Source organism: Leishmania mexicana, chromosome 30, assembly GCF_000234665.1.
Source record: "Leishmania mexicana MHOM/GT/2001/U1103 complete genome, chromosome 30".
NCBI classification, from domain to species: Eukaryota; Euglenozoa; class Kinetoplastea; order Trypanosomatida; family Trypanosomatidae; genus Leishmania; species Leishmania mexicana.
Genome location: NC_018334.1, coordinates 117,952 through 135,959, shown reverse-complemented (window position 1 = coordinate 135,959; position 18,008 = coordinate 117,952). Strand labels below are relative to the sequence as shown.

The following is an 18,008-nucleotide window of genomic DNA, read 5'->3' as shown; positions in this document are numbered from 1 at the left end:
CAGCACGCACGTGCTCGCCGACGAGCATGCGCAGAAGCAAAGACATTCCTTAGCACCGATCAGGTGCTCATGTGCTTCATCCCGTTACGTTCGATGTAGAGTAGGGAGTCTGTGCCGCACGCTCGCAAGGAATGTTGTGTGCGAGCGTCTTGCGTGCTTTCTTTCCGTGATATTGGATGGTGTGTGTCGTGTGGCTGTTGTGTGTTCATGTATTCCTTTAGTTTCTTGTTTTTTCTTTGTGCCATCGCCACCGCCATTTGGACGAAATGTGGTACGTGTGTTTCTCGCACAAGGTCGTATTGGACACCGTCATTGGCGTGTAGCACCGTTTTGTCAGTGGCTGTGTGTATGTACATATGTGTATGTGTGTGTATGTGTATGTATATGTGTATGTGTATGTACATATGTGTATGTGTATGTACATATGTGTATGTGTATGTACATATGTGTATGTGTATATGTGTGTGTGTATGTGTATGTACATATGTGTATGTGTATATGTATATGTGTATGTGTATGTACATATGTGTATGTGTATGTGTATATGTGTATGTGTATGTACATATGTGTATGTGTATGTACATATGTGTATGTGTATGTACATATGTGTATGTGTATGTGTATATGTGTATGTGTATGTACATATGTGTATGTGTATGTACATATGTGTATGTGTATGTACATATGTGTATGTGTATGTACATATGTGTATGTGTATGTACATATGTGTATGTGTATGTACATATGTGTATGTGTATGTACATATGTGTATGTGTATGTACATATGTGTATGTGTATGTACATATGTGTATGTGTATGTACATATGTGTATGTGTATTGTTGTGTATATGTGTATGTGTATGTACATATGTGTATGTGTATGTACATATGTGTATGTGTATGTACATATGTGTATGTGTATGTACATATGTGTATGTGTATGTACATATGTGTATGTGTATGTACATATGTGTATGTGTATGTACATATGTGTATGTGTATGTACATATGTGTATGTGTATGTACATATGTGTATGTGTATGTACATATGTGTATGTGTATGTACATATGTGTATGTGTATGTACATGTGTGTGTGTGTATGTCTGAGCCCTATCCGTGCAGTCGTGCCCTTGCGCAGGCCAGTGACAGAGCAGACGAAAGGAGACGGCAACGAAGTAAGAGCCCCCCCCCCCCACACACACACACATACACATACATACACATACATACACATACATACACGCCTGATCGCACCTACGCGTATCTGCGACGTGCAGAGTAGCGGGCACTGCCTTGTCCCCCACCCCTCCCCGACGGCGATGGGGTACCCGCAGCAGAGGGGCTCGAACTGCTTTTACATGAGGCATCAAGAGCGCTTGACGTTCCCCCGCATCATTTCTAAGCGACCTCGCGTAACAGCCGTGCAGGCAGCTAACACAACTGCAAGGGTAATCGAGGCATGCGTCTTCTGGATTCCTCCTGCTCTCTCTCTTCTTTCTCCGAAGGCGAACTCCTGCTATCCCCATTTACAGTCGTGCATGCCATCATAAAAATGTTCACACCACTCCACTCTCCCGCCGTCGTCTTCCGTCTTCTCCAACTCCACACGGCCCCACCGTACGACACAGAACAGAGCACTCCTCTCATCTGCCCCTTTCTCTCCCTTGTGTTCGTCTCCGCCAACGCTGTGAGGAGGGGGTGCCGTGAAATCACCACCGCACCTGATTTGGCGTTGGCCTGGTGTACATTCGGTTACTGCCGCAACGGCTGCGTGGGTAGGGAAAGCACAGGCACACTTCCTCGACCTATCTGGGCATAGGGGCGCGCTGAGACGCCTCCCCTTGTACTACCGTCAACGCCCCCTAAGCACACACACGCACACACACACACTAACTCCCTTACTTTCGCTCTCTTCGCAGCTTCACAGTTACTGGCCGAAACGCGTAGCTGCGCGTCGTTGCTGAGTGGCCACACCCACCGACGAAGGACACCCTGCACTGTTGCACTGCGCGTAGTACCACAGCCTGCCCCAACGCCGCCATCACTGCCGCTGCTCATCTCTCGCCATCTGCCTTGTGCTCCATGTATACAGTTATCCTTCATTGGTGCAATCTCTCTCTGCTTAGCCTAACCTTTAGAAGATGGATTACTTGAGCTCATCTTTCCATCGCTCTCGCCTGCTTGCTTCCTCCCATCCCGCTACTTGGTTTCCCTGACACACACAAGGAGACATCCATTACGCATACACACTCCGCCACACAGACACGCCACTCTGCGCGCAAAGGAATCGCAGGTCGCACTTGTTTTGGCTCCTCTCGCCCCCGTCCGGGCGTAGCTGCGTGATCGTGGAGGGGAGAGTGAGGGCACTTGTTAGGCTCGCATTGCGTGTGTGTGTGCATACATACATATATGTGTAGATCTTTCTCTCTGTCTGTGTCGCTTTCTGTAATCTGCCAGCTGGGGCGCCGTCGCACATAATACCCAAAGCCGGGGCGTCCCCTTACTCTCCCCCGCCTCCCCGGTGTGTCTCTGTGCTGTCTCAGCAAACAAAAGAGTTGGACGGAGGGGGCTTGTCATCATCGGCATCACTTTTTTCTGTTTTGCTAGCTTGTTGCGCTCCTGCCCCTCCCCTCCCCCTCTCCTTTGTGCAGTTGTACTCCCCGTATGCTTGCTGATCCCCTTGCACGGCTCACTGCCCACCTCGTCCTCTGGCACCTTCCCGGCCGCCTCTGACCTCTGTTCTGTCGTCGATCCTCGAGCGCACCTGTTTGTGTGTGTCTTTCTCATTTTTCTTTCACCCGCTCAGCAGAGCCCGCGTCGACGCGTAGCCCCGCGGACGCTTCACCCTCTCCCCCGGCTCTGTGACAGTAGAGAAAGCATACAAAGGTAGCGTCATCATGCCGAAGATACCGCTCGCTGTAGTGTCTACATCATCCGACGACTCGGTGATGTCCCAGAGCGACCCGGTCGGGGCCTTTAAAGGTGCGAATTGGGCCGTCATGAACATTGACAGCTTCGACTCTCTGCCCTTCTCAGAGGTTTCGCATTCCCCGTACGGGGCGGACTCGAACTTTCTCGACTCCGTGTCCCGCGTAGGCTCAGCAGGGTACCGCCCCAGTCCCAGTGCGGCTTCTGCTCTCGATCGTCACGACACCGTTATGACGCCGCTGAAGCCTGGCATGTTGAGCCCTCTCCCCGGCATTTCACGAGGTTTCCGACTCCACGGCAATGATCAGTCCATAAGCACCACCGAGGTCAGCGGTGCCATGGTGGCCGGCCTTCCTGCTGTTCCGACGCACTTTACGCCAAAATGCAACGACGCCCTTGCTTTGCACCCGAGGTTGTGTGGCGCCGGCGGGGCACCGGGGGCCGCCTCTGTCGCGGAGCTGGCTCGTAGTCGAAAGAAGAAGCAGAAGCCGCCACCGCACCGCACTCGGTCGCTGCAGATCGAGGCTGCTAAGTGGCTGGAAGATGATTGCAGCACGGAGGCGCTGGTACTGCGCGAGGTGTCCCAGCGACGACCAGTCAGTCCAATGACAGACGCTGAAGCAGACGATGTCTTGTCGTTGAGCTCGTCAGGGCCTGCTGGACTCCTGACCCCGCCGATTCAGGACATGGTACTGCCGTGGGGCCTCGCTGCAGGAGTTGAGACGAACGTTCCGAAACAGACCGTCTCGCCCACAGCGGCTCTGAAGGTGAACAAGCAAGTCACCCACGGACCCCCAACAAAGCGCACAGAAGGGGAAAGAGCGTCACCCGTGACTGTCAGCGCCACCAACGATCCTGCACCTCTCATGGCAGCATCGGCGGCGACGGGTGATCACAGCCCTGTTGCTCAGGGAGGCGCGACAGCAAACTCGCCACTGAAGCGGGCCGCCCGTGTTAACATGGTGCCGACGCGGCGCATCGCTTCTTTAGACGGCAAGAAAGGGCCAGAGTTTGTTGTTCCAAGGGACTCAGCGGCAGCGACCACAGCAGAGCGGCATCCTGAGGCGCAGCAGTCTCAGCCCTGGTCCCCAGGCGCCACCCTACCGACTGGTATGCCGTCGTTGATTCGCCCGGGGACCCTTCCGCCTGCCAGAAGCACTGCAAGGGCTGCAAACATGATCGATGCGACACCACGCTTGTCCGCCGCAAACGGCCTTGCACAAGTACCCCCGGCTGCCACCGAAGAGCGCTGGCAGGCGGCGAAGGGCCAGCTCCACGAATCCCGACAGGCACCGAGTGGTCAGCGGTCAAGCAAGTGTTTTGAGGCGCCACCAACGGGTGCACATGGAGCTGATGGTGTCAACGGAACGCCGACCAGTCTCCCTGTCTCGCGGCCAACGGTTTTCTCCCTAGGCACTGTTGCAACACTGTCAACAGGGGTTGAGAAAACGACTGCCCTCCAGCTGCAGCAGCTGTCACCGGACACAAGCACGAAACAGCGAACGCGCCCCCGAAGAACCAGCTTCGCGTCCACAGCAATACCGGAAACGAGCAGTGCGGCGAGTTGTGTTGCTCGCGAGACGGCGGAAAAAGATGCCCCACCCGCTTCACCGCGACGCACGAGGCGGCATCACTCAGTGGAGTCATTGGAGATGAGCGGGACCAAGGCAGCCATCACGGAGTCCTCAGCGAGTCTGGCGGCAGACTCGGTTGTGCCAGAGGAGCGACCCGAGACGCGGCAGTACGGTCTCACCGACAACCTGCACATCTCACCGGCGAACCGCATGGCCGCAGAGAAGCTTGTGGCCTTTGTGTGCGCCGTCTCTGATCCGGAAGTGCTGCACGTTATCTACGACTACCTCGAGGAGCATCAGAAAGCGGTGCCGCGGTACCGCCTCGCGACGAAGGCGTGCCGTGAGCTTTTGGAGCGCAAAGAAGAGATGCTGACGGCTTGCTTGTCCACCAGCGGCGGTGCTCACGAGTTAAAACAGCCCAGCGTGGCTGGGACCCGTCGCTCTCGTAGTGTTTCGGTGCCACAGCTCGTGGACTCGCCAGAGAAGAAGGCGGAAACAGCGAGGGCAGGGAAAGGCCTGACGGAGGCGCAGCGCCTCTTGCAGCAGATTGCGGAGACGGACGGCTGCGACAAGGGGGACGACGATGATGCCGATATGGATGAGTTTGATGACCTCAATTACTTCTCGGCGCCCTACACCCCATCCAGCCGCTTCAGCTTTGGACAGCCGAGCGTCTCCGGTCTCGTCACTCGGGTCTTTTCGGAGGGTATGCTGTACAAGATCAAGACCCCAAAAGGCGAGTACCACTTCTACAACGATACCCTGCAGGAGGTGATGGTGGTGCGCGTGCAGTGCCATCTGCGCGGCAACGAAAAGATCAACGAGCGCGCCATGCTCTCGTCCGTCGCGGGTACCGGCGAGACGGAGATTACGATTGCCGTCTTGCCGGAGGAGACGAACTTTTTCATGAGTGGGGTGGCACATATGCCGCACTTCATGGCAAAGCGAGTGCCGGTTCCGTGCGACTACGTCTCTCCGTCGGTGACGCAGTCGCTGCGCAAGATCAGCGCCGGTATCAACGCTGTGCGCAAGGCGCTTGGCAAGTGGAGCCGAGCCTCGGACCAGCAGGCGTACCTGAAGTGCTGCCTCCAGAACAACCTCCGCTTCACGGACCTCAACTTCCGCCCGAGTTCGGAGAGCCTGTGTCGCCCTGAGTTCGACGCGGTCGTCATACCGGCCGTCACATGGCGGCGGCCGGAGGAGTACATCTACCTCGCCGAGGTGTCGCAGACGCGTCTATTCCGCGGTGAGATCTCGTGCTTCCTGGTGAAGCAGGGTGAGCTGAGCAACCACACGGTGGTGGCTGCGATGGCGGCGGTGGCGCAGTTCCCGGACCATGTGCGGTGGATGTTCCGCCACCCCGTGAGCGCGCACGTGGGCAAGAGGGAGAGGTCTCAGGGCTGCTACCGAGTGACGCTGCTGCACAATGGGTGGTGGCACACGTACCTTGTCGACGACTACGTGCCTGCGTCGCTGAGAGGACCGCTGTTTGCGAGCTGTGCCGAGGACCCGCGCCGACTGTGGGTGCAGCTGCTCGAAAAGGCGTATGCCAAGTCGCTTGGCTCATACGCGGCGACGTGCCTCGTCGACGCCATGGAGGCCCTCGGCGACTTCACTGGATTCCCTGTACGCTTTCTCGACTCCTTGTGGGCGGCCGCCGCGCAGAACCCGAGGGACGACGCGTTCCGGTCGCTCTTTCGCTACCTCGAGCGGAGTGTACGGGCCGGCTGCACGGTACTCCTCTTCTCCCCGGCCCCCACCGACGAGCAGTCGAGTGCGACCGTGGACATGTCCCGCAAGCGCTCCTCGCGTATCATGCCGGTGAAAGGCGCGGTGCCGCAGTTCCTGCCCGGCCACATCTACTTCCTGCGCGACGTCGCCTTCTACAAGGAGCTGGATCTGCGCATGGTGCAGCTGAAGAACCCGTGGACGTGGGAGACGAAAAACAAGATCCACTACGAGAAGAAGTGGAAGTACACAACGTGGTACGACCAGCCCGACCCTAGCCTCAGTGCCATTGCGTCCACCACGGCGAGCCTGCACGGGCAGGTGTCCTCCCGCGTTCTGGCCTCGCACGCGCTCAACCCCAGAGCCGGCGCGGCGTTGTCACCGGAGGCGGTCGCTCTAAACGAACGCAAGGGCACGATGTGGGTGGAGTGGGGGGAGGCGCTGGCAGCATTTGCAGGCGGCGGCGTGTGCTACACCATGTGGGACCGACACCGGTACCAGGTGCGGAATGCCTTTGTGGAGGGCCGACCGCGGCTGGTCCTTGAGCTCAGGGCGCGGCGCGCGGTGGAGCTGCTCGTGACACTTTCGCTGGAGACGGTGAGCGAGACGCTCGACAACTTTGGCACCGTCGTCGCGGCCCGTCCCATCCCGCTTCACGGCACAGCCCTCTCGGTGGTGCACCGACAGGCGAATCAGTCGGCGAAGGTGGTTCGCGAGTCCTGTGACGATATCGAGAGCGTGACAGGCTGCCGAACGTACGTCGTGGCCCGTGATGTGTCCATAAAGGTGGTCGTCGATCCGAGCACGAGCAGCAACGGCGCCTCCGTATTGGTTGTCCCTCTGCTAGATCCAACCGCAGTTAGCGCTGCCGCCGTTGGCGCGAGTAGTGGATCCTCCTCGAACGCAGCCTCGACAGCCGCTGCGGCCGAGGTGCGCTTTGTCGTGTCCATCGTCAGCGATGCCGTTGCGGGAGATGGGGAGGATTTGTCCATTCACTTTGTGTCCCTGCGGCGCAGCTGCGGCGTCTTCACAGACTCTACCGCGGCGTTCCCGCTGGAGGGCTCCTCGCGCATGACAGCACAGTACCAAGTGTGCACCAAGGAAGGCGTTGCGACGTGCGAGGGGTCTCGCATCTCTGGCAACGAAACGAAGAGTATGTGAATGGGGCATGCGCTGTTGTCTTTTGTTTCGTGTCTGTGTGTTCACCCGGGACACAGAACTGTAGGCGCATCGTCGCGCCGACACTTCCTCTTGAGATGCCGCTGACGGCGGCGGGTGGTGGTGAGTAGACACCCACACCGTGGTTCCGCTGATCGTCCCCTGCACACGCGTACGCTGCGCTGTCTTGGAAAGACGGGGAGACATGGCTGTTGTCTAGCTGTGACTGTTGTGGCTCCTTATCTTGTCTACCATTCGTTTATCTTGCTCTGTTGCTGTGATGGTTTCTTGTATTCCTTTTCCTTTTGTGTGCTGCCGTTCTCTCGTCGCTCCACCGCTCGCCTCTCGCCTCTATCCCTCTCTCTCCCCCACCTCCATGTGCACATGAACCATGCCGCGCTCCCGCGCGTATTTCGGAGACACAGACACAGACAGACAACAGGACATCGAACAGGAGCTGCAGAAGAGAAGCGGGTCCGTGCCTTACCCCCGTCCCGTCCCTCGTCGCAGGAGGACGGGGGCCATGCTGGGTTGTGCACCCATGCTCTTTTCTCTCTGTCTCTCAAGTCGGGTGCACACATGCTGTCGGCGATGGTGCACTGCCTTTACCTACCCCCTTGCCCAACGTTGTGCTGCGTTGTGCATGTCAGGGTTCTCGCCAGCTCACATCGTGCACGTGCCTCTGCATCTCTTCTGCTCTCCTCCCACCATCACTGAATGGTGGCTGTCTGTGCTGCCGTTATCACCGTCGCCAGCACTACATGAAGTGCACCCCCTCCTCCCCGACACACACACACACACACATACACCTCCGTTGATCACCCGTATTATCCTCCCCCCTTTCTCCCTCCACCACGCAACAGCACGACAAAAATGCCTGTTGCAACAGCCGAGCCGCAGCCGTTTGAGTTCCCACCAGGGTACGTGATGCCGCTACCCACCCGTCCGAGCAAGATGGATGAGGACGCGCTGCATCCCGTGCGCGTGCCGACACCGCTGCCGGACCTGCTGCCGCGCAACATGAAGGACATCCAGAAGATGCGTAACCTGCAGTCCGACGGCGACACAGCCAAGAAGTACGTGCCACCGCGCCGCGACCTGCCGCCGCCGTACGTGAACGACGACGAGTGCGACGAGTTCGAGGACAAGACGATCGACACGACCATCCTGAACATGTCGGAGAAGGACCGCACGAAGCGCATGGGCCACACCTACCAGTTAAACGGCCCCGCCGTTGAGGGCGACGTCACGCCGGTCTTCGAGAACGGCCTGCTCTTCAAGGTCGTGACGCCAGATGGCTCTTGGTACTACTACAACGACACGGACAAGTACGAGATGCATGTGAAGTTCACCTTCGGCGCCAAGTCAGACCTACAACCCGGCGAAAAAGTCGACATGTACGTTATGAGCACAAGCGAGCTGTCCGCCTCCCTCGTCGTCTTCCCCGGCGAGACGACGAAGCTGGTAGCTGGAAAGATCAACGGCTTCAAGTGCAGCGCTAAGGCGGTGCCACTTAACGACGACAAGCGCGACATCCTCTACGGCGAAGTCAACGACCGCATCGCCGACGATCTGATGGACATGGCGCAGGCAATCGGCGTTCGGGAAGACGACTTGACAGAGGAGAAGGTGCTGGCGTACTGCGAGGAAAACGAGAAGCCGTACATCGACTGCGACTTCCGCCCGTGCGACTACTCGCTCTACCGCGCTGACGTGGACACGTACCTGCCGCGCTTCATCCCGTGGCACCGCCCATCCACCTGGATCCCGGAAGAGCAGCTCACGGAGGTGCGCCTCTTCCGCCGTGACATCCTGCCGTCCCAGGTGACACACGGTTCCATCGGCGACACCTACCTCGTCTCTGCCATCGCCGCCCTGACCGACGCCAGCGGCGACCGGCTGCACGACCTCTTCCGCCACCCGGTGAGCGCCGCCAACGGCAAGATCGAGCGTGCCCTCGGTGCCTACTGGGTCACCATAAACTTCAACGGCTGGTGGCTGCCGGTACTGCTGGACGACTTCCTGCCTGCGACGCGTGACGGCCCCGAGTTTGCGCGGTGCGCGGTGGACATTCGGCGCATGTGGGTGGCGCTACTGGAGAAGACGTACGCGAAGGTGCACGGCTCCTACGCGAACATCGCGAGCGGCGACCCACTGGAGCCGCTCTCAGAGTTCACCGGCTTCCCAGTGACCCGCTACGAGAGCTTCTGGGAGGACGCGCGGGGCGGTGACGACATGCTGTTTCAGGAGATGCTGTCGTACAACAGGATGGGGCACTTGCAGGTGCTCTGCACCCCGTCCGACGGCGGCGAGGCATTCGGCAACGCGAACGTCGTCAGCGCAAACCCGGAGCTGGAAGCGACGTACGAGAAGATGGGCCTCCTCCTACACCATGGCTACGCAGTGCTGCAGACGGAGTACTTCGAGGACCTCGACCTCCGTCTGCTGCGCCTCCGCAACCCGTGGGGCAACGGCTCTGAGTGGACCGGCGCGTGGAGCAAGGACGACAAGCGCTGGAACAAGTACCCGTCTGTGCGCAACGCGTGCTACCGGCACGGTGGCAGCCCGACGGATGCCGACCGCACGTTCTGGGTAGAGTGGTGTGACGCGCTCAAGATCTTCTCCGGCGGTGGATGCTGCCACCTGCGCACTCCGTGGTTCGACTACCGCGTCCGTGGCGAGTTTGCCCAGGGCATCCCGACCATCTCTTTCGAGGTTAACGTGTCCGCGCCGACGGAGGCCTACATCACTCTCTCGCAGGAGGACGAGCGCGATGACCCGTCGCTGGAGTACCACGCACTCCTGCTGAGCGTGTTCCGGCACAGCGGCAAGAAGGAAAAGCTGGACGCCACCAGCAACTCGCTTGTGGAGAAGCCGGACCGCCAGCTCAAGTTCAACTTCTCGCGTGACGTGGCGATGAAGTACACCTTTTTGCCAGAGCACAGCCCGTACTTTATCATCCCGCGCATCCACGACCCCAGCGTGACGAAGCCGTACGTGATGGGCCTACTGTGTGACACCTACATTGGCAACGGCATCAAGGTGGAGTTCAAGCGGGTGGACCGCAACTGCCGCGTCTTCGCTAACATGCCGTCCTTTGCACCGGCAGGAATGATGGAGGACACTGCGGCTGAGTACCAGATCCGCACTCCACGGCAGCCAATTGAGTGCATCGGGGAGGAGATCGTCGACGAGCGCCTACGCGAGTTTGGCATTCTGGAGGAGTAGTTCGCAATGAGGGACTCGATTGAACGGGTGGTGGCCGTGTATGGGCAAGAGCTGAGTCTCTGGCACGTGTGCGTCCTCTGCAGGGCAGCAAGCGAAGAAGTCGAATGGACGTGTGTCCAGTCGTCTGTGCGCGTGCTGATCGATGCACACTTGTCAGCCTCCATGCGAATCTCTCGATCGTGCCCGCCCCTCCCACCACCCGTGGCCATCACAGCGGTTCCTCGCTCCTTTCTCCCTTTTTTCCCGAAGTATCATTCGTTTGCCCAACCGCCTCCGCAACGCAGTACTGCCACCTACTCGCACTCGCTCTGTTTTCGTGTGGCTCCCCCTCCCCCCAGTTAGTGAACTCTTGCATGGCCACACGCGCACAGTATACACATCCCCACGCAAGCACTGTGCTTCGGTGTATTGGTCTGTTGCGATGTTCACCACCTCCACGGAGCTCCCCTGCTCACTGTGAGTGCATGAGGAGGGTTGCCGTTGTGTACTCGTTGACGTGTGGCCTGCGCCTGTCCTCGCCCTCCCTTCCCTCTTCTGCATCTTACCCGCCGTTATCCTTCCTGCTCTTTTTTCCGCTCGCTCGGGCCATCGCGCTGTGGCTCCCCGTGTGCTGTGTTAACCGGATGTTGAATGTCGGCACGCAGACGTGTTCACAGCCCCTCCCCTGCCCCCCCCCCCGCCGCCGCCGCCGCCATCCATCTGCCTTTGGGGTCTCTTTTATCCTGGCTCGTTTTCCATCGTATGGGTGGACAGCCGGAGGTGTGTGTGTGCGGACGCGCGCCAGCAACTTCTCTCTCGCTCGCCCCTTTTTGCTGGAAGAGGGGAGGTGTTGCTGGTATTTCTGCTTTTGAGAGCGCTACACGGCGCTCTCAGCTGCCACGCTGTCGTCAGATCACTCCAGGAGGACAATGTTGACGTGACCTGTCTGGCACTGCGGCAAAGCCTCCTGCGTATCGGCCTTCAGCATGCCGTCGAAGAGGATGAGGGACGATGAACTTTGCGATGCTGTTAGCAACTACACGGAAGCCGTCCCATCCGTGCGCCTTTCGAACCCTTTCACGTCGCCTGCGCACACGGCCATTGGTCAGTTGGTCACTCTCCCTTTACCTTCTCGATCTCCATCGGCGCACGTGCCGTGTACATGGCTGCGTTGATAGTCTTCAACTTTGTCCATCCTCTCCTCCCACAGCGTCATCAACCTCCTCAGTGCTTCCACTTGGTTCTCACGCTTCCTTTTCTTTTGTCTTCGTTTTCTGGACCCCGTCAGTTGGTTATCATGTAGACGCACAATCATCGCCGCAACGACACCAAAGTGGGAGCGTCAGCAGCGGCGACCAGCTCCGCCACACAACCGACCCTCTCTGTTTTTTTTCCATGTGCAAAACCGCTCGAGGCGAGGTGGGAGATGCGTGTGGTGGCTACGCCAAGCGCCTATAGACATCCAAGCAGGCGCACAACAGCGAACGCATGCATGAAGCGCTGCTGCCGCTGCCGCCACTAAGCTGTTGCTGCTCCTGTGTTGGCGCCATCTTCTTGCCTCTTCATCTTTTTTTCTCCTTCGCTCCCATTCTGTGCCCCGTGCTTTTCATAGCTCTCTCTCTCTCTTCCGCTGAGTGTGCGTGTCACCGAATCTCTGGCTTGCTGCGAGGATGTGTCTGTGTATGTGTTGTGCGGCAGCGGGGGAGTGTGCCGCCTCCCTCCACCCCCGTCCCCACGCTTGAGCGTGCCTTTTTTGTTTTTGTTTCCCCTGTTCCCACCCTCCTTGAAGGGCGTTTTATGAACGCGTGCTTACGTGAGGATTCACTCGCGTGCTACCTGAACTTTAAAGCAACGCCAGACCCCGACAAAGAACGTGAGACGGCGCTAGAGGGGACTCCTCGTGTGACAGGAGCTGACCGGGAGCACATCCATGTCACGTGGGCGTTCTGTGCGTGCTCCTACATCCATTCTGCGCCTACTTCTCCTCACGCGAGCGGTACGCTGTCCGCCCTCGAGCAGCGGCAAGCACTCGCATCGTCGCGTCCGATGGGAAATGCCCTTGTGTCCGCACCGCGTCTTGCTTACTATCGCTGCCCCTCCCTCCCTTTCGCTTCCTCTCTCTCGTCTTTTGTCTCCCGGCTTGCTGGGTGGCGTGACAGGATCTCGCGTGCACCGGTCACTGTGCACCGCGCTATCCGAATCAAACGAAAACGAAGCTGGCGAGAAGTATTCTCTCCACCCCTCCCACGCCATCGGCACACAACCGACCCCGCTTCATCTAGCGGGGCAACGCGCGGACGCTTTTTAGTGAGTGAGGGACCATCCGATGTGAAACGAGAGCCCCGTGAACTCCCATCAAGGACTGCAGGACTCCGTAATCTGTGCATTGCTGCGGTGCTATCTCTCTCACTATCTATCTGCATCGAATCGCGTGAGGAGCAGCGCAGCAGCCGTCGTGTTGTTTGGTTGGGTCAACGGCGGGAGCTACCGCTGCAGAGGTCCGCGTTGCCCGAACTCTATCATTGAATGTGTGTGACATCTCGTGAGGGCGGCCGCGCCTCGCGTAATCGCTATAGCGCGCCACCTCCTCTACGCGCCATCTGGACTGCCCCCTCCCTCCCTTTTTTTACAGAAGTGTGGCGCACGGCTGTACTGCAGCGACAGCAGGAGAAGGGATCGGCGCTGCGGTCTACATACACGCGCGCACAGTCTCTCGAGTTTGCTGTGGGTGATCACGTCATAATGCCCCGCAGCGTCCCTTCGCCGAGGGGCTCGAGGGCAAGCGGAGACGTCCCAGCAAACGCCTCGCGTCGGTCAGCGTCCCTGACGTCGAGGTCTTCGTCGGCTCAGGGCCCGCACTCGGGCTGCAGTGAGCGATACAAGAAGGGCAGCTCTGAATCCTCTGCGACCCGCCGCCGGCTTCGACGAACACGCGGGAATTCGAAGAGGCACTACACCGCACACGCCTGCCGCTTCTCTCCTTATCGGCCCCCCTCAGCCGCCATGTTGGATCCCTTCCCCAATTCGAGAATCAACTCGCTCTGCATTGTAGGTCTTTCCACCCTTTTGACGGTCCACCGCACCGGCGTTCGACTTTATTGGGAGCGACAGCTTCCTACTTTGGCGCCGCCCTCGACACTGAAGATGCTTGCAAGCCGTCTTTCCAGCAACGCTGCCGCCACCAGCGCATCGCCTGCTGCGGTGCCGCACGGCGTCCACGAGGCGACAGGCGTGTTCGAGCTGATGGAAACGCGCCATGAGTTCCAGGTTCGCGAGTCGTACCTGTGCGCGGCAATGCAGCCGGTCCTTGTCAGCGGCTCTCTCTTCCTCTCCAAGTGGAGTCGCTACTTCTGCGTCGCGTCCGGCAGCGACCGCATCGTGCACGGCGTGTCCGTCATGAGCAGCGGAGCGCACTTCTGCCTGAACCACACGCAGCACCAGACGAGCAAGGTAGTGTGCATGCAGTGCACGCAGCTTGCTCTCGAGCCGTGTCAACCGCTTTCCTTGACACCTGCGGTGGTGAGCGTCGATGAGGTGGGCACGGTGGTGCTCTTTGACATTGAGCGGGAGGCGGCGTCCGTCCTGGAGCAGGCACCGCTGTGGTATCGGCAGACCGACGCGCGCCCGAAAGAAACGGGCGCGGCTGCAAACCCCAGCGAAGCCACGAATTCCACTGGGAATAGCGGCGGGCATGCCGGCCGCGGTCACCACCAGACCCCTCTGCGGCACCAATACCTCACGCCAGAAGAGGAGGACCACGTCCTGAACACCATAGAGAAGGCGGCCATGTCGGAGCGCGTCCTCTACCACCTCGAGCACGGCGTCGCCACGCGCGTCTCTCTCGTCGGACCGTGTGTGGAGCTGTGCAACCGCTGTCACAACGCCTTCTCGCGATCGACGTCATCACGGGGGTACAAGCTGGTGAGCTTGTACCTCTGCTCGCGTGCACGAGACGTGCCCGCTGGTGCGACGCCACCGGAGCAGGTGGGCGACGGCGACGGTGGCGTGGCTGCCGAACTCAACGTAGTTCTTCTCAGGGTCCTGTGGGGTCCTCGCCGCGCCTTTGTGCTGGAGGAGGTGCACCTTATGCACGAGGTGGCACCGATGGACGTGTGCGATGCTGGCATTGCCATGAGCTCCCCCCCATACGAGGTGGGCATGCCCATGACGCTCTTACTGACGAGACCCGCACTGGAGCTGTGGAGGCTGTGCGGGTGCACGGGAGACCGTATCGAGACGTGTCGGGTTTACGCCGCCAACGGCGACGGCCCCCGCCGTGGCTCTCGCCGTGACGCCTCGGAATGGCTCCTTCAGTGGGTACCCCTCGGCCGCCACCGACTAGTAGTCGAGAAATCCACAGACAGCGAGGAGGAGAATTCTTGGTCCTGTACGGTGGCAGTGACGAGCAATGACATAGTCCTGCTGCTTGGCAGCGCACCGATGCCCGTGGATCGCGACGCGCTGGGGGAAACGGTACTGGTCGCCGCTTCTCACGTCGGTGATCAAGGTAATGGGGCAACGAGGAGAGACCTGGCGGCGGAACCATTCAAGGACACGGACCTGGAGGCCTGGCTGGATGATATCACCGTCCCTGATTCGCTGCCGCCGTCGTCGCCGCCGGCGGCAGAGAGCGGCTTAGCCGTTCCTGCAACCGCTAACGCTGCTGAGGCACCAGCCGCGGGAAGTAGGGCTACGGACGACGGTGGCGACAACGACGACGTCTCGGCAGCCCGTGACGCCGTTACTTTTCCGTACACGGTGCTGATGGAGCTGTACGCCCCTCAGAGGTTCCACAGCAGCTGCACGCCTGAGAACACGTCTCCCGTCTCGACAGTTGTGCTGTCTGTGGTGCCAGACTGGACGGCGAATCGCCTGCTGCTCTTCATGGCGGACCAGGAAACGCTTCTGAGCGTGCCGCTACCGTTTGTGGAACGCGTGGGTACCCTGACCGACGCCAAGCAGCACGAGGAAGACGGTCGAGAAGGGAGTGACGTTGCTGTGGGACCTTCTGCTCCTAGAGGCGAAGTGGATGTTCCATTGTCGTCGCCCTCGACTGCCCATGACCGCCACGCCACATCGCAGGAGGCTCAAGCAGGTGGCATGATCCAGTATTTCAAGGGTGCCTCGATGCAGCTCTGGGGCTCATCCGCACCCTTACACTTTTTTCACTTGGACGCCTCCGGCGGCGAGGCCGCCAGAGCCCCACCAGTGCTTAGTGCATCACCAACGGAGGCGCAGACGTCTCCAGCTGGCGACCGCGCAGAGACACCGTTCTCAGAGACGACGGCTGTGTCATCATCTGCTACCGTCGCAGTCAGCAGCCGCGAGTCTCACCGCTTCTTCAGCTTAACACGCCCACTAATGGCCGCTTTTTATTGTCTGTCAGGCGAGCACGAAGAGTCAGCGTCGCCGGCCGTCGGGGAGATGCCACTCAAGGCGTTAGTGCCGAGCGTGACACGGGAAGCGAAAGCTGCTGGCATCCCGCTGTCTGTGCCGCCGATGCAGCAGGCCAGCAGTGGTGCCATCGGCTCTCCTCCTGCGTGTGCATCGCCTCTGGATGTCTCTGCTGCTGGTCAATGCAGCAGCAGTCAGCGCCACCACCGCCGCGGCTCCTCGTCGGAGAGCAGCAGAGCCGGGAGCTCACGCCACCGCCTCACGCGCAAGCCGCAATTCACGAGCAACGGCGCACCTGCAAGCTCTGCGGCAGCCGCGCATGCTGTCATCGTCGAAGATGGCGCCGCGGCGAGGGCGTCATACATATCAGCGCAGATAGCTCTTCTGAGGGAGGGGTCCGAGACGCGGGGAGGCCGTGGAACCTCAGAGACTGGAGTCGTTGCTGACGAGAACCACGGCGCACGACACGAGCCCGCCTCGACCGTGTCACAATGGCAGTATGCGCTGTGCCGCATCGCCGAAGTGGAGGAGCCGCTGGAGCGCAACGCGTTGCTCTATGGATGGAAGGATGGGCACAATGACCTGTACATCCGCTTCTCGGTAGAGCGGGACGAGCTGCGGCAGCGGGAGGCGGCCGACGAGGACAGCCACGCAGGTTCTCCTTCACCACGGGGTGAGAGCGGTTCCATCTCGCCTGATGCGTCGAGGCACAGCCGCCGGACAGCCAGGCCACGCCTGACCCTCGGCCGGCCAGCAGACGTGGAGAACGGCGTTCGCTCAATGGGCTTTCTCTCGCAGTACAACACTGTTGTGCACAGGCGCGCCGCAACAGCAAGCTACGGCAATTGTTTCGACTTTAGCTCGTACTTTGTCACCCTGCAAGTGCCGCAACACATGCTGGACGCTCAGGAGCACGACAAGTACCGGTTGGAAGTGGAGGACTTGCGTCTGCAGCAGGCCAGAGACTTGGCGAACCTCCACCCCTACGATATGGTGACCATTTTCCAGAACGAAGAGCGGACATCTTCCAAGGATGCAGCATGGCGGCCGCACGCCACCTTCCCCTACGACGATGCGCAAGACGGTCATGCCGTCGACCTGCAGCAGCTCAACCGCACTGCCGTAAGAGACCCCGCTGCGGCCGCGGTGTCGGAGTGGCGGTGGGCCGATGCTTCGGAGGCGAGGGCGTGGTCGAACGAACACGATTTTGCGCGAGCCTCTACAAACCGTATCAAGAGCCTCGTAAAAGAACTGAAGGACTGGGAGGTGGGGCCTTGGGCCTACGCCACGCGATGGCCGTCCAGAGAGGAAGAGCTGCGAGGCGACCGTGGCTTCGTCTGGAGCTCTTCCGAGGCCCCTGAGCACACGTGTCGCCGTCGCCGACTTACCCGCCTTCGTGTCAGCATTGCCGAGCTGAAGCGTCAGACGGAGCTCATGGCGTCTCACCAGCGAGAGCTGGAGGAGCTGCGAGAGGCGCTGGGGTTGTAGTCAGGCGGCGACGAGCAACAAAAGCGGCTGCGGAAACTACTCACTCTGTGGAGACACCTGGCGCCTAATGCACGCATGTGCAGATGGAGGAGGGAGGGGCCACGTGGGCTCATCGGACGGATGTGCGCCCGTCTCACTCACTCCGTTGTTTTTTTAATTAATATATTGGCTCTCGACTAATCGCTGCCGTCGTCGTCTCCTCGTGTCTCCCCTTCCCACTCGCCAGCCCTGCCTCCCTGTCTCTGTCTGTCTTGTGCGCTCCTCTGCGTGTGCTCGTTAAACGGGCCGCTGCTGCTGTCTTTGCCTCTCCTCTCTTCCTTTTTTTTCTCATGGCCGCAGAACTCGCGGTATGCGATGGGGGAGGGGGTGCTGTTGAAGTAGACGGCGGCAACGCACAGCAACTGGTGTCCACCCCCACCCCCACCCACCTACACATGCACATCTGCACGGATACCCGATCGCTGATACCACGTTCGGCTGCGCAGGTGACCAATGCGTTGTGGTGACTTGGGGGAGTTGATCCTATCGCT

The 18,008-nt window shown here is 59.7% G+C and overlaps 3 protein-coding genes across 3 annotated transcripts; all 3 read left to right on the top strand.

The window, feature by feature from the left end:
• Positions 1-4,581: 4,581 nt before the first annotated feature.
• LMXM_30_0400 (putative calpain-like protein) lies at positions 4,582-7,392 on the top strand (the record flags this gene model as incomplete). Its single annotated transcript, XM_003877513.1, has 1 exon — positions 4,582-7,392. One exon carries the CDS (start codon positions 4,582-4,584, stop codon positions 7,390-7,392), a length of 2,811 nt encoding a protein of 936 aa, XP_003877562.1.
• Positions 7,393-8,262: 870 nt separating this feature from the next.
• On the top strand, positions 8,263-10,617 carry LMXM_30_0390 (putative calpain-like cysteine peptidase; the record flags this gene model as incomplete). Its single annotated transcript, XM_003877512.1, has 1 exon — positions 8,263-10,617. The coding sequence occupies one exon, from the start codon at positions 8,263-8,265 to the stop codon at positions 10,615-10,617; it is 2,355 nt and encodes a 784-aa protein (XP_003877561.1).
• Positions 10,618-13,338: 2,721 nt separating this feature from the next.
• Positions 13,339-17,478, top strand: LMXM_30_0380 (conserved hypothetical protein; the record flags this gene model as incomplete). Its single annotated transcript, XM_003877511.1, has 1 exon — positions 13,339-17,478. One exon carries the CDS (start codon positions 13,339-13,341, stop codon positions 17,476-17,478), a length of 4,140 nt encoding a protein of 1,379 aa, XP_003877560.1.
• Between the last annotated feature and the right edge of the window lie 530 nt (positions 17,479-18,008).